At 38.6% G+C, this 23824-nt stretch overlaps 1 protein-coding gene across 2 annotated transcripts in view; it reads right to left on the bottom strand.

The window, feature by feature from the left end:
- UBE2G1 (ubiquitin conjugating enzyme E2 G1) overlaps positions 1-18004 on the bottom strand; it is a 140707-nt gene extending 122703 nt beyond the window's left edge. Inside the window, exon 1 of one of the 2 annotated variants that reach the window (XM_057501012.1) lies at positions 17564-18004. In XM_057501012.1, coding sequence (XP_057356995.1) covers positions 17564-17609 — 46 coding nt within the window. In that variant the 5' untranslated portion in view covers positions 17610-18004. The remainder of the gene's footprint in view (positions 1-17563) is intronic. The other variant, XM_057501013.1, reaches the window with a different exon arrangement.
- Positions 18005-23824: the final 5820 nt, after the last annotated feature.

The raw sequence follows: 23824 nt of genomic DNA, 5'->3' as shown, positions 1-23824 counted from the left end.
GTCATGGGATGGTAGTACACAATGGAGAATATAAATATAGTCAGTGATTCTGTAACATCTTCCTATGTTGACAGAGAGTAACTAGTGGGGGTGAGGATTTAATAATATGGGTAACTATTGAACCACTGTGAATACTTGAAACTAATATAAGATTGTATATCAATGATACTTTAATAAAAAAATTTGAGTGAATTTTGTTTTAGCCATACAACAGAATACTGTAGATGTTTAAAAAGAACAAAGTATGTACAAATACATAAAGATGTCTACACACTATTTAAAGTGAAAAATCAAGACAAAAAACAATGCATTAGGATGGTATTGTATTTAAAAAAATAAGTTTGGTCCAGCCACTATGGAAGACGATCTGGCAGTTGGCAGTTTCTTATCAAGGGAAACACAATCTTACCAACCAATAATCATCCTCCAAGGTATTTATCCAAGTGTAACAAAAACTTAGTTTGCACAAAGACCTGTACACAAATGTTTATAGCAGCTTTATTCATAATCAGTAAGAATTTCAAACAACCAAGACACCTTCAACATGGGAATACATAAGCAAACTGTGCTCCAGTGGAATTTATACAGTGTAAAGTGTACAATGGAATACTTCAGTGATAAAAAAGGAACAGGCTACCAATCCATGCAAAAACGTGGATGAATTTTAAATTCATTTTGCAAAGTTAAAGAAGCCAGACTCTAAAAGCTACATGATATTCTGGAAAAGGCAAAACTATAGGGGTAGAAAACAGATCAGTGGTTGCCAGAGACTGTTGGAGGGAGTGGCCAAGTACACTGGGGACATGTAAGGGAAACTTTAGGGTAACAGAACTATTCTATATGGTTCTGCAGTGGTGGACACAAGACCTTATGCACTTGTCAAAACCCACAGAAATGTGTATCTTAAAAGATGAACCTTGATGTATGCACAAGAAACTTTAAAAAATCAGTGAGGATGGAATGAAGACTATGATAAATCTAACTGTATTACAAACGTATGACATAAGCTCACTGAAGGGGTGGATGGTGGGGAGGTGACCTAAGGCATGTTGAAAATCAATATTTTGACTATAAACTGAAAAGATAAAGACAAAAAGAACTGTATGTGTAACACTTCTTTAATTGTAAATTTATTTCCCACAAGACTATGGATTATAATGCTGAAACTTTTTAAACAGAGGAAAGTTACAGAAAAACAAGGAAAGAAGGCTAGATAGAATGAACACTCTGGTACTTTATTAAGAATCAGAAACACTAGTATGAACCTAGGTATAGCTTAATATATATACACATGAATACAGAAACATAGATATGTGCATGCCTGCATCAGCATAAATCAACGTATTTCCTACATCTGTCCTATAACGTAATAACACTCCAAGAGCAACAAGCACTTCCGTTGCCCAGATTTGGTTTCTAAATACCACAATTCATATTCATGGAGAAAAAGCTGATTCTCTAGGGCTAGGATAGAGAAAATACAAGATAGGGTCTGAAACTCCCTGTAGTCATCAGAAAAAGGCTCAAAAACTAAAAGGATGAGTGCATGCCTAGGGATACAAGGAACCAATCTGAAAGAGCTCTCAATGACCAACTCTGGAACAAGTTAAGAACAAACTAAATGACATAAGAACAAAACAAGTATGCGATGTTTAACTGATGTGTCAGTTTGGTTAGGCCACAGTACTCAGACTATTTGGTCAAACATTAATCCAGATGTTCCCCTGAAGGTGTGTTTCAGATGAGATTATACAATTTCAATCAGCATTTGAGTAAAGCAGATTACCCTCCATAACTGCTCAGCCTGCCTCACCAGTCAGTTAAAGGCCTTAATTCTTAAAAAGACTGACCTCCCCCAAAGAGGACATTTTTCCAGCATACTGCCCTTGGAGTTGAAAATCAACAGTGACTTTTCCCTAGCTCTCCAGGCTGCTGGATTTGGACTTACTAGCCTCTATAATCACATGACAGATACTACCTCCATCCTATTGGTTCCTTCTCACTGGAGAACCCTGACTAACATAGATTTTAACCCAAAATATAAATATACTATTTCATAGTGATTGAATTAATAAACAGAGTAGTTACAAATCTTCCTTACAGGAAGGAATAATGTTAAGTAGATATTCTCCCCTTTAGGAGATAGGACCTAGTCCTCCTTCCCATGTGAGTATGGCCTGGACTAAATGGTATGGCCTGGACTAAATGAATCACTACAAAGAAAAGAGCAGAAAAGGGGACAGCAGTTAACTTTACAGTGGAGAAACCTGACTAACACTGCCTTAACCAAGCGATCAAGGCTCCCATGATCAGTGTCATCTGGCAGTTACCACACACCACCAACATGATGTGATGGGAAGACCACTTCAGCTCAGCAGTATTCTTTTAAAAACACGTAGCCTCAGTCTAAACATGAGACAAGCCCAACTTGAGGGGCATTCTACAAAATGCCTGACCAGTATTCCTCAAAACTGTAGAAGACAGGAAAAACAAAAAAAATTAAGAAACCCTCACAGAAACTCAGAAACCCTCACAGAGGAGATAAAGACATGACTAAATGCAGTGTGCTACCCTAGACAGACTCCTGGAACAGAAAAATGGAGATCAGGGAAATACAATTAAAGGATGTTTTGTTAATAATAATGTATTAATACTGGTTCACTAATTGTGATAAATGTACCACACTGAAGATGCTACTAATAGGGAAGAGGATACAGAGTATACAGGAACTCTCTGTACTCTCTACAATTTCTCTGTAGATCTAAAACTGTTCCAAAGTTAAGTTATAAAAAAACACAAAAAAAGCCTGTCACACACACACACAAAAAAAAGCCTGTCACAGTGCTGCTTCCCCAACACCATACCATACCTGAAGAGGGCAGCAGGAAGCACAGCTCCCTCACCCATGCTGGTGCTGCACCTGCAAGAGTTAAATATAAACCAAACTAGAGAACCACAGTTTTGTTCTGTTTCCAACCGGCAAATGCTAAGGGTGGACACAGCAGCAAAGGTATAATAATCCTAAGGGAGAAATGAAGAAACAGACAGAGAAGACCTGAAAATACAGTCATTCCCTGGGGAGTTAACCACACCACAGATGTTCACAGCAGTTTAAAAAAAGAAGTTAGCACAGTCTAAAGTCCTAGGCTTCTAATGACAACAATTAAACCACTCTATGCACAGCTAAATGCAAAATAAACACAAATTAAAAACAATGAAAATATAAACTATCCATATATGTAAATGTATATGCTTTATATATGTATGTATACACATATATGTATATAAATATTCATTTGTAATTAGGAAAAATTATTTTCAAATATGCATATGTAATTTTTCTCTAGAAAATCTTGATTTAGTTAACTGACATTTACTTAATTACACTGACTCACCCTCAAAAAAGTATGGGAAAAAACATGACCCCATAGACAACCTAAGACCTAAGTAGGAAAGGAATAACTGGATCAATACTTTTATATTCACTACGAAGATATAATTTACAGGACAGGCTCAGAGATTAATGAAATCTAGCTGTCTTGATTCTGCTATTGCAAATAAACCAAACCTAGTCTCCTCTTCTGGAAAATATGGTCCGCGACCTGGGTAGGAAGCTTAAGGTAGCTAAAGAAGAGGACGAGAGAGAAACTTTGACGACGTGGGGGGAAAAAAAGAGCTGAAAAAGTAGGGGGGAAAGGGACTTAATTTTGTGGCAATTTTTATTAAGAGTTAGAAAAACTATAGTAATGGTACCAGAGTTGTCCATTAAAATAATTGCTTTGAGAAGTAAACTAAAGACCTTGCTGCGACACCAAAGATATTGCAACAAGTGTCATTTGGTTCTTAACTTTAAACAAGTAAATGGGTGGGGAAACACATAAAAAGGCCAAGAATGTCTATACTACTGTGGTGAAGTATCTATGTTCTGATTATCAAACAGTATTTGTTTGTAATAGTTTACCCTCCCCACTAGAAAAAGCCAGAGACTGTATCACCAATTTTCGTATCCCGAGGGCCTGGCATACAGAAGGAACTAAATGTTAACTAAGTGAAGTGTTCTAATTGTTTCACTTTACCTTAAAAGATTCATTTCACATGTCCTTAAGTCCTTATAAAAAAATGTAATATGGTAGTTCTAATTCATTCAGTAAATATTTATTGGTTGCCTGCTATGCTTTAGTCACTCTTCTAGGCAACTGTGATATGTCAGTTAAGCAAAAAACAAAAATCAGTGCTTCATGGAGACAATGTAGTCTACATGTCATTCTCCACCTGGTCCAAAGCAGTGTCCATTAACACATGCCGATCCACCAAACTGCTATTGGTCCATGACACAGTAGTAAGCATTTGGAAACTCATACAGCAATTTGACATTTTATATGAACCTAGTATTATAAAATATGGGAAAAAAAAGAAAAAAAATTAAAAAATAAAAAAAAATAAAAATAAAAAAAAAATAAAATATGGGCTCAAATTTATGGCTTTATTTTTCTAATAATTCCTTTTTGTTTTGCAAAGTATCATTACATAATGAATTTGAAAACTTTTAAAAACTAGTCTTTCATCACAGAATTTGTGAAGCAGCAGTCCAATGTACTTTGATCACATCATTTCCCACCTCCTCAAAAAGAATTCTGTATTTCAACAGTTACAGGTCTTACACAAATACCAACCTTCCCAAATAATGTTTTCCCACTAGTTCACTTTACTGTACACTCCAACTACCCTGATCTGTTTTCAGCATAAGCATTCTGTCTTGCTTTTTCTTTTCCCTCAATCTTAAATACTTTCCTAGTTCTATGTGATAAAATTTTACACACCCTTCTGAAGTCAAGCACAAATACCACCAACTCTTCAAACCCCCATGAACCAGACAGGTAGAAGCAAACTTTCCCTGACTTTTAAAGCAGCCTTCATGGGATTTTCTACAGACTACAAGTTCCTAGAATACAAGATCAGTATTTTTTTTTTTTTGCATCCCTAAGGCACACAAAACAGATATTAAATTTTCTGAATGAGTGATGTAAGAAACTGCATTATGTGTACATAAATGAGTTTCACTCAAGAGATCAGAAAACCCTCTGAAATTATACCCAAAATCAAATGCGTGCATTTTTCTCAGCAGTAGTTCTTTATTACTAGATTCTAGGAGTCTAAGACGCCCTCCTCCCCAGAATGTTAAAGCAACTACTAACAGGAAAGGGCTCAGGTTTCGTCAGCAGACAGACCTATTTCTGTCAGCCAGCTCCATCAGGGTTTGGGGAATTACTATATTATAATACAAAATTTAATTTCCTTATCTCAAAAAGGTGGCAACATTTACTTCAAAGATTTGCTATGAGAACTGAATGCGACCACATATGAAAAGTCACAGAATTATGAAGAGTATGTGACAGGCATTCAATGATTTTAAGTTTCCTTCCTGCCCTTCTCCCTCCTCTTTTAAGTAAGTCTATCTGTGAAGTGAACAGGCTTAAAACCTTAAAAAAAAAAAGTTATTACAAATTGCTGCCTTTCTTGAAAGTTGTGTTCAGATTATTTTCTTGGAAATCTTCAAAAGAGTTACAGTTGTCTCTCAGAAACCTACTTGTTTTAAATCTGTCAACTTTAGATTTCAGTCAGCCACATCAAGCAATTCTAATTACTATTTACACTGATAAATGCAAAGACTTTTAAAAAGTATATAACCTAATGCACTTAAAAGAACTGACATCTTGATTCTGCTGCATTCAAATATAGTCCCTTATGAAGCCATCCCTGATCTCACTGTTCTCCCCATAACTAATCAATCATTCCTCAGTGCTTTCTGTTCCTTCCACATGCATATATGTACTTAACATGCAGCATCATAACCTTTGTTTACACGTGCATCAACCTCTACTAAATGTCACACCCTCCAGGTAGAATACCAGATCAATTATCTTTGCACTCCCCCAGTATTTCTCAATGCAATTGCACACAAGAGCTCAATAAACTGAATTTTTATGCTGATCCCTTCCTTCTTCTATCTTCCAACTGACCCACCAATTAGTCTAAATGAGTCTACTTGAAATTTCTATCTCAAACTACAAATTTCCCCATTTCAACTTCCTGTTCTTTAAAGTGTTAAGATGACAACTATGTTGCTACATTTGTAATTACGAATAGTAAATTTTAAAAAGGAGTTCTCTACATGAAAAGCGATTGATAAAAATGCTTTGGTTACAAATGACATTTTTAAAAATTTCTCATTTTGGAACTGGATTTATAGGGCAATGAAAAAAGAGTGCAAAGTTCTCCCACATCCTTTAATCAGTGTCCCAGCAAAGTTAACAAGCAAGGCTCACATGATACATATTCCAAACTACAATGTATAGTACAGTATAATACCTCCAAAGAAACTGACATTGATACAATCTACACACTTTATTCAGATTTCATCACTCATTTGTATATGTGTCTATGCAATTTTATCGATTTGCAAAAATTGTGTAACCACTATAAGATACAAAACTATTCCATCACCACAAAGATCCCTCATGCTACCACCTTATAGTCACCTCTACCATTCCTAATCCCTGGAAACCACTATCTGTTCTTTATTTCTTTACTTTTGTCATTTCAGAAATTTTATAAGGGTGTCATGACCACTTACTGAATGGGGGAAGAACAATCTCTTCAACAAATGGTGCTGGGAAAACTGAATATCCACATGCAAAAGAATGAAAGTGAACCTATCTTATACATATATAAAAATTAACTCAAAATGGACTAAAGACCTACACATTAAGAACTAAAACTATAAAACTACTAGAATACTGAAGTAAAGCTTCATGACACTTAGACTCAGCAATGACCTCTTGAGAAGACACCAAAAGCACAGGCGAAAAAAAGACAGAAATAGACAAATGGGATGTCAAACTTAAAATCTTTTGTGCATCAAGGAGCACAATTAACAGTGAAAATGGCAACCTATAGAATGGGAGAAAGTATTTGTCAAGAATCTATCTGATAAAGGAGCTAATATCCAGAGTATATGAAGAACTTACAACTCAACAACAAAAAATTAAATAACACAATTAGCAAATGGATAAAGAACTTCAATAGACATTCCTTCAAAGGTGATATACAAATGGGCAAGAAGCATACAAAAAGTTGATTATCACTAATCATCAGAGAAATGCAAATCAAAACCATGAGATATCATCACGTCACACCCATCAGGATGGCTACTATCACAAAACCAGATTCTAACAACTGTTGACAAGGATGTAGAAAAATTGGAACCCTTGTCCACTGCTGGTGGGATTGTAAAATGGTGCTGCTGCTATAGAAAACAGTAAGGAGGTACCTCCAGAAAAAGAAAACAAAACAGAAGTACCTGATGTAAGATCACCAATTATAACCCATGTACTACTCCAATGGGGGATGTTGATAATGGAGGCTATGTCTATGAGGGGACAGGGGGCACATGAAAAATCTGTTACTTTTCACTCAATTTTATTGTGAACCTAAAACTGCTATAAAAATTAAGTTTATTTAAAAACAAAAATAGTGCCAAGTGATCCAGTAATCTCACTTCTGGGTATATAGGCAAAATAATTAAAAGCAGTGTTTTGAAGAGATATTTGCACAGTCATGTTCAGGCAATAATAATCACAGTAGCCAAGAGGTGGAAGCAACCCAAATGTCCATGTGTGGGTGAATGGATAAACAAAATATGGTAGATATACACAATGGAATATTATTCAGCCTTAAAAAGAAATCCTGCACATGCTACAGCATAGATGAATCTTTAGGACAGCATGCTAAATAAGCTAGTCAAAAGGACAAATACTGTATAATTCCACTTATATTAAAAGTTGTCAAATTCACAGAAACAAAGTAAGATGGTGGTTACCATGTATTTAATGGGGATACAGTTTCAGTTTTTCAGAATGAAAACGTTCTGGGATCTGCTTCACAACAATATGAATATACTTAACATTGAACTTTACACTTAAAAATGGTTCAGACTGTCAATTTTATGTGTTTTATTACAGTAAAAAAAGTTTATATAAATGGAATTATACAGCATGTACCCTTTTGAGATTAGCTTTTCTTCATTCAGCATAATTCCATTGAGATCATCCAAGTAGTTTTGTGTATCAATAGTATGGCTTTTTTTATTGCTATGTAGTATATTCTATGGTATAGATATACCAGTTTATTCACTCACTGAAAGACATTTGAATTGTTTCCAATTTTTAGCTAATGCTAACAAAGCTATTATGAATGTTCACATGTAGGTTTTTAGGAGGACATAAGTTTCATTTCTCTCAAATATATATACACCTGACAAGATGTATGGTAAGTGCATTATTTAGTTTTATAAGAAACCACAACCTTTTCCATAGCGTCTGTACCATTTTACATTGTAATCAACAGTGTGTGAGACTGTGAGACATCAAATTCCTCATCATCCCCTGGACAATATTTGATGTTCTTTTTTTTTTTAAGCTATTCTAATAGGTATGTGGTAATATCTTATTATGGTTTCAATTTGCATTTCCCAAATGTCTAATTATGTTGAACACCTTTTCATATGTTTCTTTGCCATCTGAAATGTCTATTCACATCTTTTGCCCATTTTCTAAATGAACTGTTTTCTTTTACTGTTGAGTTTAAGTTTTTTCTAGATGAATCCTTTGTCAGATATGCAGTTTGCAAATATTTTCCCAGTTTTTAGTGTCTTTTTTTGTCTGAGTTTTTAATTTTGACAATGTCCAGTTTACATCCAAATGATCCTTTAACGCATGTTCTTCACCTAGCACTACTTTAAGTAGAAACTCCAATAAGTAAACCTTACTAATGAATAAGAAAAATGATAATACAATTAAGTGTAGGCACATTCAAAAGCAAATCAAGACAGTGTATCATAACATAAAGGACACTTTTTAAAAACTTTGATTTGATAAACTGTTATTTAAAAGCACTTGTTTTAAGGGAGGAACAACCTAAGACAGGCACAGTCGCAGGGGGGCCATCAGGTGAGAAATTGGGAATCAACAGAGGTGAGGCTTAGAACCTCACCCCCCGTTTTGAGAGAAATCTTCTGCATCCGTGGATGTTTTGTTGCCCTTGTCTAGCTTGGATTAATAGTTAGCCTATAGGCACACACCTGATCATCTACATTTGCTTTCTTACAGCACTAAACTATGTTTTCTACCTTTATCTTGCATCTACCTACCACTTCAGCATTTTATTAAAAATAAAAATAATAATAATAATAAGGGAGAAATGTGGGATTCACATATAAATCAAGTATAAAAATCAAACGAATATTCATATGTGACCTGATTGTTTGTAGTTCATAATGCGTGATCAAAACTGAAAGCTTCTGTGATGACTGCCCTTGTACTGTTCACCATGTAAGAACTTATTCAATATATAAGAATTTGTTCACCATGTAAGAACTTGTTCATTGTGCTTCAGAAGATTGGAGACTGATGAGAATTAGGCTTGGGGTGGATTAATGATTGTGCATTGAGTCCCCTGTACAGAATTTTATTGTTGTTAACTGTTAACAACCATTTGATCAATAAATATGAGAGATGCCCTCTCAAAAAAAAAAAAAATTAAAAAAAAAAAAAAGCACTTGTTTTACAAGATTAAAACAAAACAACTGCCAGGTAAAAATTTAAATAGGTTCTTTGCCATTTACACTTTTAACAGATCCCTAACCAGTGGAGAGGTGAACAAGAAAAACTAAGAAGGAACAGTAGCAGTCTTTTCATAGAAAGCATAAATAAAATAAAGCATAACAAAAAAAGCCATTTTTATGGATACAAAGCATATGTAAAAGGTAAAATTTTCTACATACAGAAATTAACTTTTCACAAATTTTCTGAAACTTAACATAATAGAGGTATACATCTCTAAGCAACAATAAATTACAGTACTTTTCTGAGCAGTTTCTCTGAGGGTCAGAATCTATCAATGGGCAGAACTGACAAAAATTCTGATTTAAGTAAGCCTAATACTATCTCATACTAGGGGGCAAAGTTTAAAATGCTGTATTTTAACATGTATGTATCTTCCTAAAACTGCATTTTAATTCATCTGTTCATACTAATAATTTATGTTTGTTACCAAAATTTGCAAAGCACTTGCTTTTTCTCATTTGTACTTTTCTGTACCTGAAATGCCATCAACTAGATAAAACTACACATTCATCTTGCCAGATTGTTTCTATAGCACATATTATGCTTAGTTCTCTGAAAAATTACTTCCTACAAACCTGTTTCCATAGCACAAAAGTTATTTCCTACAAACTAAAGATGGCATCAAACAGATGCTTGGAGGTCTTATATGTAGTGTCTTAAATTCTAACAAAAAGATTTCTCAATAATTCAGGGCAAAATTCTTCATCCTAAACTGAACTGAATCCATTAAAACGAAAGAATGCTTACTATGTTACTTGCTCCAATCAAAAGCATATCCACAGTAGTTTACCATGAATTAGCATACTCCTCTCAAAAAAAACTTGCAGAGTACCAAGCCCAAATAAACCAAGGACTGAAATTCATCTTGATAATGCACACACTTTGCTTGAGACAGAAGTCAAAAGGCAACAATACAGAGGTAGTCAATGGACTTCTAGATTTTCCACACTAGGTAGCACTCTGTTAATAATCAAGGCATTTAATTTCACAATTATATGCAAAAGTGTCACCAAATGTTATGTGTATTAACTTGAACTACATAAAACATAATAAAACTATACACTTTAGTACTATATAGTAAATACAGTAGATTACACTAAATACTAATATCTACAAATTGTAGAATTTACGGCCACATTTTAATATATTCAGCAGTATTTTAGGAAGTGAGGTCAGCCTTACAAAAGACTAATGTGAAAAGTATGCTTCATTCTGAAGTAATTTATAGAAAATTAAACCTTTATAAAAAACATTACCCTACCAAAAATATACACTCAATAGCAGAAATTTTAACTTAATCAATTTTAACTTAATCAACATTAGAAAATCTAACGTTCTATTACTCTCTAATAAGAAAATTCACTTATTCATTAGAAAATTAACTTTCTTCCCAGTTTCAGAGATATAATTGACATATAACATATAACTTAATGACTTGATGTATGTATATGTTGCAAAATAATACTACTTTGGAGTCTGCAGAACACCATACATAATTCCTTGATGCTCCCCCTCCATTACAGGGACTTGAAATCATCTGACTCCCCTTCTTCAACCACAAAGTTTCATTTGTTTTTCTGACAGTGAATTCAGCAAAATTTGTAGTAGCAGCACTATGTCTTTTATTTTATTTTTTTTATTAAGGTATCAATGATATACACTTTTATGAAGACTTCACATGAAAAACAATGTGGTTACTACATTCACCCATATTATCGACTCCCCACCCCCATACTGTCCATCAGTGTAGTAAGATGCCACAGAGTCACTGCAGCACTAAGTCTTTAATAGTTTAACAGTCTCTCTGGACATTAAAATTCCCGAACTCTTAAAGAATTAAATTTGATGTAATTTACTTTTAGACTTTTCTTCCATTTCTAAATATGAGTTAAATATTAATATTACTAATTGTTAATATTAAAAAAATACTATGCTTATCACCCAATCTTCTACCACTAGGGTATCCCTATCAAAAATCACTCTACTTCTGCTTAAGACTGTTAATGAAATTTTATTCAGAGTGCCAATATATTCTAGAAATGTCAGCAAGAAAAATAGTATTTCTAACTCCTCCTTGTAAGAGTACTGTTTGAATATCCTATGAACACCAGGGCTATTAATGAAACACAACACATAAAAAAAAAAAAAAAAAATAGAAACTGGACTACCTGCCAGTACCACGTCTTTGAGGAGGGAAAGAAGTATCTTAAGGGACTTATTAGAGTGTGGCTCAGAACCACCAGCTTCACAGCCAGTAACTCCAAAGTGCTGCTTTAAATTCTGGATTTTCTTGGGCCCCATCAAGACATGTAGTCTAATACTCTTTGAGCTTGCGACCAGAAATCTTTATTTTCAACAGACTTCCCAAGTCATTCTATTGCACTAAGTCTGAGAAACTCCCATAACTTAACATATCATAACCAGCATACATGGGTATGCCAAGAAGGCAAAATTTGGGAATTTTCCAGATTACTTTAAAATACACAATATTTCTACAGTAAAAGAAGCTCAGTATTTTGTTGTTACTGCATAAAGGTATTCTTCCTAGTTCTGGAATGAGAGATACCTACGAGATAGTAACTACTGCAAATCTATGCTATCCATGTTTAAAAAGCCTCGGGATTTTTAAAAAACCTTCCTCTTATTCCTTATAAATGCTTATCATGTAGTAAATTTATTTGGTTAAAAGGAGTATATCCAGTTAGTCCAAGATTTCTTCTCAGTTAACTGCCAATACCAAACAGCTTTAAAAAACTACCATAATGGATTACTGTTTAACCCCATACATAAAAGTAAACTCAAAATGGATTGAAGACTTAAATGTAAGTCATGAAACCATAAAACTCTTAGAAGACAACATAGGCAAACATCTCCTGAATATAAGCATGAGCAACTTCTTCCTGAACCCATCTCCTCGAGAAAGGGAAACAAAGGAAAAATGAACTCGTGGGACTACATCAAACTACAAAGTTTCTGTACGGAACCCAAGAATGGACTAACAGTTACCAAAGGGAACAGGACTGGGGAGGACGGGTGGGAAGGGAGGGATAAGGGCGGGAAAAAAGAAAGGGGGCATTACGATTAACATGTATAGTGTGGAGGGGGGCACGGGGAGGGCTGTGCAACAGAGAGAAGATAAGTAGTGATTTTACAGCATCTTACTATGCTGATGGACAGTGACTGTGAAGGGGTATGTGGGGGGACTTGGTGAGGGGGGAGCCTAGTGAACATAATGTCCTTCATGTAATTGTAGATTAATGATACCAAAATAAAATTTTAAAAAAAGTTTCTGTACAGCAAAGGACACCATCAACAGAACAAAAAGGCATCCTATAGTATGGGAGAATATATTTGTAAATGACATATCCAACAAGGGGTCAACATCCAAAATACATAAAGAACTTACACCTCAAACCCAAAAAGCAAATAACCCAATTTAACAAATGGGCAGAAGATATGAAGAGACAGTTCTCCAAAGAAATTCAGATGGCCAACAGACACATGAAAAGATGCTCCACATCACTAATCATCAGGGAAATGCAAATTAAAACCACAATGAGATATCACCTCACACCAGTAAGGATGGCCAGCATCGAAAAGACTAAGAACAACAAATGCTGGCAAGGATGTGGAGAAAGGGGAACCCTCCTACACTGCTGGTGGGAATGTAAGCTAGTTCAACCATTGTGGAAAGCAGTATGGAGGTTCCTCAAAAAACTAAAAATAGAAATACCATTTGACCCAGGAATCCCACTCCTTAGAATTTACCCAAAGAATACAACTTCTCAGATTAAAAAAGACATATGCACCCCTATGTTTATCACAGCACTTTTTACAATACCCAAGATACGGAAGCAACCTAAGTGTCCATCAGTAGATGAATGGATAAAGATGTGGTACATATACACCATGGAATACTATTCAGCCATAAGAAAGAAACAATCCTACCATTTGCAGCAAAATGGATGGAGCTGGAGGACATTATGTTCAGTGAAATAAGCCAGGCGGAGAAAGACAGATGCTAAATGATTTCCCTCATTTGTGGAGTATAACAATGAAACAAAACTGAAGGAACAAAATGGCAGCAGACTCAGAGACTCCAAGAATGAACTAATGGTTACCAAAGGGGAAGGGTGTGGGAGGGCAGGTGGAGAGGGAGGGAGAAGGGGATTGAGGAGTATTATGTTTAGTACACACGGCGTGGGGGATCATGGGGAGAACAGTGCAGCACAGAGAAGGCACATAGTGAATTTGTGGCATCTTGCTGCACTGATGGACAGTGACTGCACTGAGGTATGGGTGGGGACTTGATAATCTGGGTGAATGTAGTAACCACATTGTTTTATCATGTGAAACCTTCATAAGAGTGTATATCAATCATACCTTAATAAAAAAACAAAAAAAAAACTACCATCCAACAGTCTATGACCTTAAATTCAGAGACACTTGCCACAGCTTTGCAAACTGTTGGTCTTAAGTTGACAAAGGCTATAAATATCCTTTTAGGATTACCTTAAAAGAGTATCACTAAGATCTTAATGTGCACTGTTTTGTACAATAAACTGTATTAAGATGGGAACGTTTCCCCAGTCATTTTGGTAGTTACTGGATAAATTAACTTTGAATATTTAAATTTATAAACCCTATTTCATGACTAAGTTCATTATTGCTCCCTGGAAGGCAATATAGTAATTAAAAACAACAAAGTCTCAAAAATAAGAAAGTCCTGAATTTTAATCTAGCAGCACCACTTATTATTTATACTGCCACTTGACCTTGGGTAAATTACTTAACCTCTCTAAGCCTCTATTTCCTTACTGGGAGAATTAAGTGAGATAATATATCTAAGTACTCAGTGCAGTGTCTGGTACATTAGTCCTCAGTAAACATTAGCCCATATAAACACAAACATGAATCTCTTACAAAAGACACCTAAGAATTATCAATGATGGTTGTTTCCAAGGAAAGAACTTAGGGTGGGGGTGAAAAGACTACCTTTATGTACTCTTTTGTGTTTTTAACCACTGTTTATAATACTTTCTCAAAAAATAAAAAACTTCTTCAAAGTATCTCTTGTACTGTGGGATTTCTTAGTGTTTCACATAATGCATTGCAAAAGCTGAACTGTCACTGCTGAATTGGCAAAGGAGTAAGTCACAATCTAATAATATCCACAAAGAAAGAAATACACAACCTATCTGATTTCATAAATATGTTAGATGTACTTACTTGCTTCACAATAGCCATAATGGTCTTAAAACATCTTAACCCAGTGATTTTCCAACCTGGGACGATTTTGTCCCTCAGGTGACACTTGGCAACAGAGACATTTTTGGTAGTCAAAACTGAAGGGGTGTGTACTACTAGGGCATCTGGTGCGCAGAGGCAAAGGATGCTGCCAACAGTAACTGACCCAAAATGTCAGTAAGTCCTGAGCTTAGGAAATTCTGCAACCCAAGGAACCATTCTGTTCAGCTCTGAAAGTAACCAGGTTCCTCATTCGTTACCAAGAAAACAAAACACACCTTGGCATAAGTAATGAGTAAAATCCTTAAGGACTGGAAACCAGGGAACTCAATAAATGTAACTATTGTTGCCCACTGTTTTAAGTTTTTGAAATCCTAGCAGCTAGAATAGCTTACAGGTTTGTGTGCCTCCTCAACCCACTTCAACATTTTTTAAGTATTTATTTTAAGCCTTCCAAAATTCACTCTAAATCATTTCAGATTACAATTTACCATTCTTTCCTGTATTCAAATGATATTTGAAGAACTACAAAGCTCAATATACTACTAAAGTACGGCTTTTATTTTCGTATGTAGTTATCAAATCTTTCCAATAAACTTGATATTTGTACATTTCACTTAATACACTACCTTGGCCACCAATTTGTACAGTTTGCGCATGTAATTAAAGTTCTTCAAATATTTAAGAAATATTAGGAACCGTCCGTTGTTTCTGATCAAGACAAGAAAAATTAACCAGCACTAAATAACTTTATAATGAGGCTTTAAAAATTACGAACTCTCATACAATTGTAAAGCATATTTTAGTGAGTCAAAAAGTCAACCATTAATAAAGAGCTTTGGAAACATTTTTATCAATATTTGGGATGAATCTTGTCCAGGAGAGTGCAAAAGCAACCGAGTCAAAATTTAGAGCTGGTCCACAAATGGGTAGGAAATAGTTCTGACATATTGCTACTGCTGACAGTTACTAGTCTTTACTTTCTTAGTAACTGCGTAACTTTTCCACCTTTTAAAATGTCTATCTTTCCCATTATGTAAGAGTTGGGTAGTTTTAGTATTAATATTTTAATACTGTTTAATAGTTCACCGCATAATAAAAACATACTGAATAAAGAATTAAGGAGACAAAAGAACATCTTAACTCTTTCCTCCAAAACAAAACAAACCCACACACGCAGTGTGTTTAGAAATATGGGATGCAGTAAGGGTATCTTTCATAGCTTTTCCAATACATTATTCCTCGTGGTAGATACCGGTATCACTAGGACTTCTCCATTCACTTCCACTCCTCCTGAGCATCTAGAACTTTAAACTTGTCCAGACCTGCTTGCTCATGGTCTAATAATAACCCTAATTATACAATATGTAACAGCCCCTGACAACCTTTTCCTTAAGAAGCTATAAAGGTGATTTAACTAACACCTCAACTCTTGGTAAATGTATTTCAAAAATAGATTTTTTTTCTTTCCATCCTTTGACTTCTGCCGAGGGCTACGGACTGCTGGCTGTAGAGTGGGGACGTGAAGATCTGCTCGAGGACACACGCGGGGCTCTGCACAGCAGGGATAACCGCTGGTTCATTTCTCTTTAAATCTGGCAGCACGTGGGGCGGCATTGTGAAGCCACCAACCCGCCCGCCCCCCTTACACTCCGCACACGTACGTCTCCAGTGCGCATGCTCCGCTCACACAGTCCTAGCAGAGTAGGAGCCAACCCCCTAAAAAGTCAACCTGGAAGCCGCAAACGGCCGGAGGCAGGGACAATGGGGGAGGGAGACGCAGGCACCTCGGGGAGGAAGACCGGCCGCTGCCCCAAGCCAGAACCCGCGGGCCACAGCTCCAGGATTCTGCAGGCCTGCGCAGGAGCCGGAATCGCTCCCAGCACAAAGCCCAGAGCCGGCCAGCGAGCGGCTCTCCCCTGTGCCCGCTCCTACCCTCCCCCAGCCGGGCAGCGCAGCCGGAGCCCGTGCCAGGCGGAGGCAGGCGAGGCGGCGTCCCGCACACCGCCAGGTTCTCAGACACCCGCGCGCCCGCGACGAGGCCTTGGAGGCCGGCGCTTTTGTCCGCACAACTCCGCGGACCCCGCGCTGCCCGAGCAGAAGTTTTGCGCGCCTCACCTATCCGGTCAGGGACCGGTTCCTTCGCCCAATCTTGCTCCCTGACACCCGCCGGGGGCAGCGGAGCCGAGGACTCGCACCCGGCCGGGCCACACTCCTCTTCCTGTCCCTGGGGTTCGGCGGCCTCGGCCGCACCTGAGCCTGGACCCGCCCCTCCAGGGAGGGTCGCCCCCGCTGAGGACACATAACCCCTCCCCCGCAACGTCCCGCCGAGTGGCGGGGGAGGGAGCAACCTCCCCTCCTTTCCCCAGGGCGCCAGGCCCGGTCAGAGCGCCGAGGCTGGGGCGCGTCCCCGCCCCCAACACCCTCTCAAAGCCTGGAAGAAGTGCAGGGCCCCGCCGGGACCGGCGCCTCGGGCTCCCCACCCTTGCAGGCCGGCACCGGGCCTCCCCGGCGGTTGCGCTCCCGCTCGTCCGGCCTACTGCCGGCCCAGGGGGCCCGGGAGGAGAGACGGGCAGCCGCCCGCCACGATCGCGGCCCGGCCCGGTCCAGCGCCCCGCCGCCACCCCGCTCACCTGCCAGCTGTCTTCGCAGTAGCAATGCCGACTGCAGCTCCGTCATCCTCCCGCCAAGGGCCCAGGCTGGCGCCGGGGCTTTCGAAAGGCTGGGGACAGGCTCTGGAGGCTGCTGGGACCGGGTGTGCTGAGGAACCCGGGCTCCCACGATGGGAGCACCGAAGCCGAGGGCGGGCGGGCTGGGGCGGCGGTCGCGGCGCCTCGCTGCCGGTGCGAGTCCGCTTGGTTCAGCTCGCCTCACAGAGCCTCACGCCCGGAAGGGGAGGACACCCGGGCCGCCGCGGCGCGCACTGGGACTTCGCTCGCCTGCTACCCTCCTTCAACCCTCCCGTCGGCCCCACCGGAGCCTTCCCCCGCCACTGCCTCACTGCGCGCAGGGCCGCTCCGCGCAGGCGCGCTAGGGCTGACTACTTCGGAATCGGCCCGTCCGCAAGCCCTACCCCTCTGCCTCCCTGTCCCGCCCCCGGCAGCGGTACCCCGCCCCCTGCGCGCTGTTGTCCGGGTCGCCGCCATCTTGAGAAGGTCGGCACCCGGCAGTCAGCCAGGGCCTCAGCTGGTAGACGCCCAGAGGACGCCATGACTAAGAGGTCGCGGAGGGTCTAGATACAGCCTCCGGGTTGAAGCAGGTGTTCTGAGACGGAAGGGACCGAACGAAGTGGTAGAAGCCTAGTTGTTAGCGAGCACCCAACAGCCATCTAACGGTCCACACATGGAATGAGAATTAGTCACTGTTAAAGTCGAACTTAGCACTGGTGTGCCTCATTTTAAGCAAACCCCCAAAATAGTCGTAACAGATAACTGGTAATCCACTTTACAGAAAGATTGCCCCAAAATATTCTTGAAATTAACAAATTCTGCATCTCATAGTAAGAAATGTTTTAACATCTATAATAATCTCTATGAGTAAGGGTAGTTGCGAATAGCAAATTCTTATATACACAATTCAAAATGTCCTGAAAGATATCTACTATGTAAGTCAAGTGCAGGATCTAGGGTTTGGAAAAAGCAACCTTACTTCACTTTGCTCTGCCTCCTCTCTTCCTCATTGTGCAGCCTTCTTCCTTGCACAAAACAGTCTCTCAACAAAGATATGGAGCAGAAAGAAGAGTAATACCTAATGGCACTCAATTTTATAACAAATATTTATTGACCATGTATTAATTTTGTAACTAGACTGTAGAAAACAGACACGGCTCTATTCCTACACTAAAAGGTCTTGTAGTCTCTCTGAGTTCCAGATAAGGTAAACAGCCAGAGTAGTAGCAGGTTTCAATACAGTTTTTTTATTATTATTATAAAAATTACTGAAAAAACTCCTCACTCTCCCCGCTAGAACAAGAATTAAAAGGAACAAATAAACATTAAGGGTGAATCCCAGTTCTTTCAGGATAACAAACCCCAGAGGCTAACCCAGGTTTTGTGACGTCCAATCTGAAGTACTCTCTTTAAAGAAAATAATTTCAAAAATAAGGTTCAAAAATGACTATTTATTTAGAAAGAGAAAATAAATCACAAGTAACAAGGCTGAGAGAATCCGTCCCTTTCTGTAAGATCCCTTTAGGCAGGTTTTCAGAAATGCTACCTGGTTGCAACATAGTTTCACCTCTCACAAAGAATAAGTTCCAGCCCTCACAGGGGCTCTGAAGCTTCTTTAGCTTTACCATAAAAAATCCATTTCTGATAACACCTCTCCTTTCTAGACCAAGAATCTTCCTTTTTAAATTTATTTTATCAAAGTAGTAAATATGCATATCTCATAATCAAACAGTATATTAAGGCTTAGAGTGAAAAACAAATATGTTTTGTGCACCCCTGCCCCATTCCTAAAGCCTGCTTGACAGAGGCAATCCCTTTTAATTCTTTTAGCGGTTTTTTCTGGTAGTTACTTCCATTCATTCTAAATAATATAATGCTTTCCTGATTATCCATTTTAGATTTTACATATTTATTCTTGCTGTAACTGATAAGGATTTGACTGTCTTATGCTATCTTCTATCCTTTATTCTCTTAATATCATTATTAACTCATCATAGTTATGTCCATAAATAGTTTTTACACTGCTGTGACATTTATGTTGACTAGAAGAGTCAAATATACTATAATGGATTATAATTGCATGTATTCCTTATAAAGGTTTTTTTGGCCTAGCATTTCTAATTATACTTTTTTCTTTCAGTATCTTAATTATAATCAATAGCCTTCCCTTCCCTATGCCACCCCATTGCTATTGTATTCTATCAAGCCTTTTTTCTTGGAAATCCCTTTCCCCAAAGCCTCTATATTACCCCTCTACTCTGGGCTGGTAGCTTTGGGCCATGTCTGCTACATAGAAGTCTTCCTAGGACTCCCCCATCTGCCTTCTTGGGCTGAATCTATTGCATCCTGGATCTCAAATGTAATTTTTATTGTTTACTCCCTTCTTTTGCTAGAGCATATTATCAGATAACTCTGATAAGTATACATAAGGCAAGCCTCCTAAATCTGTATATATGCAAAAATGCCCAAATTTCAAACATCTGTAATTTAATTCCAGTTTAGCTGAGTATAGAATTTGTATTTAAAGTAAAAAATTTTTCCTCAAAAATATGAAAGCATTGGTCCATGTCTTCTAGCAGCCAGTGTTGCTGATTCTTGTTCCATTGTAGTTGACTTATTTCTTTTCTTCTTGGATATTCTTCAGTTTGTTGTTATGTCTGGTATTTAAAAATATCATGCTTGATATGTCTATAGGGTGCTTTCTTTTCCTCACTATTCATTTTGTGGTGATACAATGGTTGTTTTCATTTACATATAGAGATAAGCCTAGAATAATGAGATAGTCTGCATTTTCCTGATACATAAAAAATTATTTTAAAAAGCAATTTTTTGTATTTTGATTCAGCAACCTCACTAAATTCTAATCATTTATCTATAGATTATTATTTTCTATGTAATTAATATATTTCCAAATAAATGACATTTCTATTTCTTTCTTTTGAAATACTATTTCCTTTTTTGCCTCACCACTCTGGCTAGGCTCCAGCAGATTTGCATAGACGATGTGGTAATGGGTGGGCACCCTTGTCTTGTTTCATTCTTAAAGGGACTGTTTTGATGTTTCACTTTTAAGTCTCATGTTATAAATTATTTTGTAGATATTTTAAACAAGTTAAGAAAGTTCCCTTCCATTCCTTGCTTATTAAGATGTATTTTTAATAATATTGCCAAATGTTTATCTCCAGCCCAAATATTTCACAAGAGATCCATATCTGCACATTCAACTGTCTAACTTTGTATTCATTTATTTAGTGAGTGTTTGCTGAGTACCTACTATGAGCTAGAGGCAATTCTAAGACCTGGGGTCCAGGAGTAAACTACATAGATCGGATCCCTATCCTAGTGGCACTAACATCTGGTGAGTGAGAACACTCAGTAAAAAACTAAACAAACATTAAACAAGTCAGCATTGGACCGTCATCAGTGAAACGAGGGAAATAAACAGGATGAGCAAATAACTGAGAAAAAGGGTCTATTCTACATAAGGTGGTCAGGGAAGTCCTCTCTCAAGAGACTGTATTTGCGCTGAGATCTTAATTACAAATAGGAGATACTATTTGAGGATTCCAGAGAAGGACCACATTGTAGGTAGAGGTACACCTGCTGCTAAGACCCTGAGGTAAGAAACAGCTTGGCTTGTCCACAGACTAGAGGGTCAGCATGGCTGGGGTGACTCCACTGGATCCCAGTGAAAAGGGGGCAAAAAGAGGAGGTTACAGGAGCCATTTTACAAGGGAGCTTGTTGACCATGGCAAAGGGCTTGGCTTTTAGCTTAGTTGCAGTGGAAACCTTGAGAGGGGTGTGGTCTAATTTACTTTGTTAAAAGCTACCTTTGGTGCTTATCAAAAAAAGAAGAGTTTACTGGAAGACCAGTCACTTCTATTGCAAAAGATGAAGCATAAGGTGGCTTGAACCAGGATGGGAGCAGAAATGATAAATCAGATGCAGGAAGAGGAGACTGGAAATGGATTTGAGATACATTTGGAGTAAAATGTTTGCTGACAGATTGAATGTGGTTAAGAGGGAAAGGTGACTCTTAGGTTTACAGCTCCTGAAATAACTGGCTTAATTTCAAAAGAGGGGAAGGAACGACAGGTTTGGTGAGGGATATCAAGAGGTCTATTTTAAGTAAGTTATATTTCGGCTGTTTATTTGACATCCAAGCAGAGACATCAAATTAGCATACGTAAGACTAGAGCTCAGAGAAGAGGCCAAAGCTATAGATGCAGAGTTGGAGAGGTCAGCCTTAGGTTTCCTAGAGAGAAAGTATAATGTGTTTTGTTTTGTTTTTAAGCCTAAAAATGAGCCCATGAGAATCCATTTGGAGATCAGGTAGAAGAATAGGCTGAGAAGGTAGACAAAAGGAAAAAAAACTGTGTGGTGTTAACAAAAGCCAACATAGAAGAAAACGTTCCTGGGATATAGTTGTGGTTAACTGCCACATGCAACTGAGAAGTAGAGAAAGATGGGGGCTGCAAAGAGTGCACTGAATTTTGAAACTGGGAAGCTGTCGTTGACCTTGACAGAAGGATTTTGATGGAGCAGTGCTGACAGCAAGCCAAGCAGAGTGGGTTGGAGGCCAAATGTTATGTTAGGAAATAGAGATCTCAGTGTTGAGTGCTTATATGAAGTGTGTGGTCATGAACTGAAAGTGGAACCAGTAGATCCAATTCAGTAATTTTTTTTCTGGTAATGTTCAGCTGCTCAACAGCACATATGCAGAAGGCTGGCAGTTGGGTACATTTAATGTTTGGGGTTAGTCGGTCAAATAAATGGAGAGAGAGATAGAGACAGGACAGACAAGTTTGTTGAGGGTGTATGAAGACAATGCCTGTAGTAATGGACTCTTCTCTAAGCAGACTAGAAAAGGAAGCGAAAACAAGAGGGCACTGATGGATAGTGGAAAGTAATACAAATAATTGAGTGTTGTTGAGGTTGAAGAACTGTATAGTGTAGATACTAAAGCAAGTAAACTGCAAAGATCAGAAGTAGTGGTCAGGGTGGGTGGCTTAAAATCCAGAATTTGGTTGTGGTATGATTATGGGTGGTGGGATGGTCTCATGTGAACATAAGAGAGGCAGGCTGGTGGGGAGGGGAAGAGAGGCAGTCAACGAAGTGACAAGCAGGAGTATTGGATAGGTTGTCCACGTGCATAATTAAGTCCCCAAGGATGAGGGCCAGAGGAGGATGAAGAGAAAGGCTGTGAACCAGGAGCCGAGATTGTTGGTGAGTGGATCCATAGATTATAGCAATAAAGGGAGGGGTACATGGTATAGCCAGATGGCATTAACTTCAAAAGAGCTAGGGTTAGGGAACAGGAAGAAGGAAAAGAAATTAGGAAGTAGCATCAGTGGGGAACAAGAGAAGATGTCAAGCCTGCTGGTCCTGAGATCTGTGAAATGTGAAAGAAGAGAGCCTTCCCTTGAGAAGGCTGAAGAAACAGCCTTTAGAAGAGAGCCGGGTTCAGATGAGGCCAGGAGGTGGGGAAGTATCCCATGAGCATCTCAAACTACCCTGATGAGAACTCATTGTCTTCTCCCTAGACCTGCTCTGTCATACTTTAGTGACATGCTACACTTAACAACCAATGGTACCAGTCACCCAGGTCAGAAACAAGAGAGTAGACTTGGTGCTCCCCCATCACACCCTTACATCTGGTTCATTCCCATGACACTCCTTAATCCAAGCCTGGATGACTGTCACAGCTTCCTTAAGGGCCTCCTGACCACTGGTCTTGACCTGCTGTCCCCTCACCTATTTTCTGCAGCCACAGGAAAACATACAAAATGCAAATTTGCTATTATCTCACTCCTACTTAAACTCTTCTGTGACCCTGACTCTTCTAGGATGAAGTCCAACATCCCTAGTGTGTTCTATTTGCCCTTCACAGGCTAGTCTCTAGGAAATCTCCAGCTTCATCCTGATTTTCCCATCCTGTGCCCCTTCCTGATATTCTGCTCTCAACACACTACACTTCTTTTCCTTCCTCCAGAAGGTCAAGGATTTTTTTACACCTCTAGGCCTTTGCATTTGTTTCTAATGGCTGGAACACTCTTTTCTTTTATGTACTTGGTGAACTCCTACTAATTCACCTTTCCAATCCTTGAAGAAAGCAGTTTCCTCCAGAAAACCTTTATCAATCTCAAAATTAATACTCCTAGGTTTCCTATTTCCAGCATGCATTACATCTCCTATCGTAGCATTTATCATACAGTATGGCAATTT

The sequence above is a fragment of the Manis pentadactyla genome, chromosome 4 (genome assembly GCF_030020395.1).
Source record: "Manis pentadactyla isolate mManPen7 chromosome 4, mManPen7.hap1, whole genome shotgun sequence".
NCBI classification, from domain to species: domain Eukaryota; kingdom Metazoa; phylum Chordata; class Mammalia; order Pholidota; family Manidae; genus Manis; species Manis pentadactyla.
Note: the sequence above shows the minus strand (reverse complement) of the source record. Positions and strands in the feature narration are given on the sequence as shown.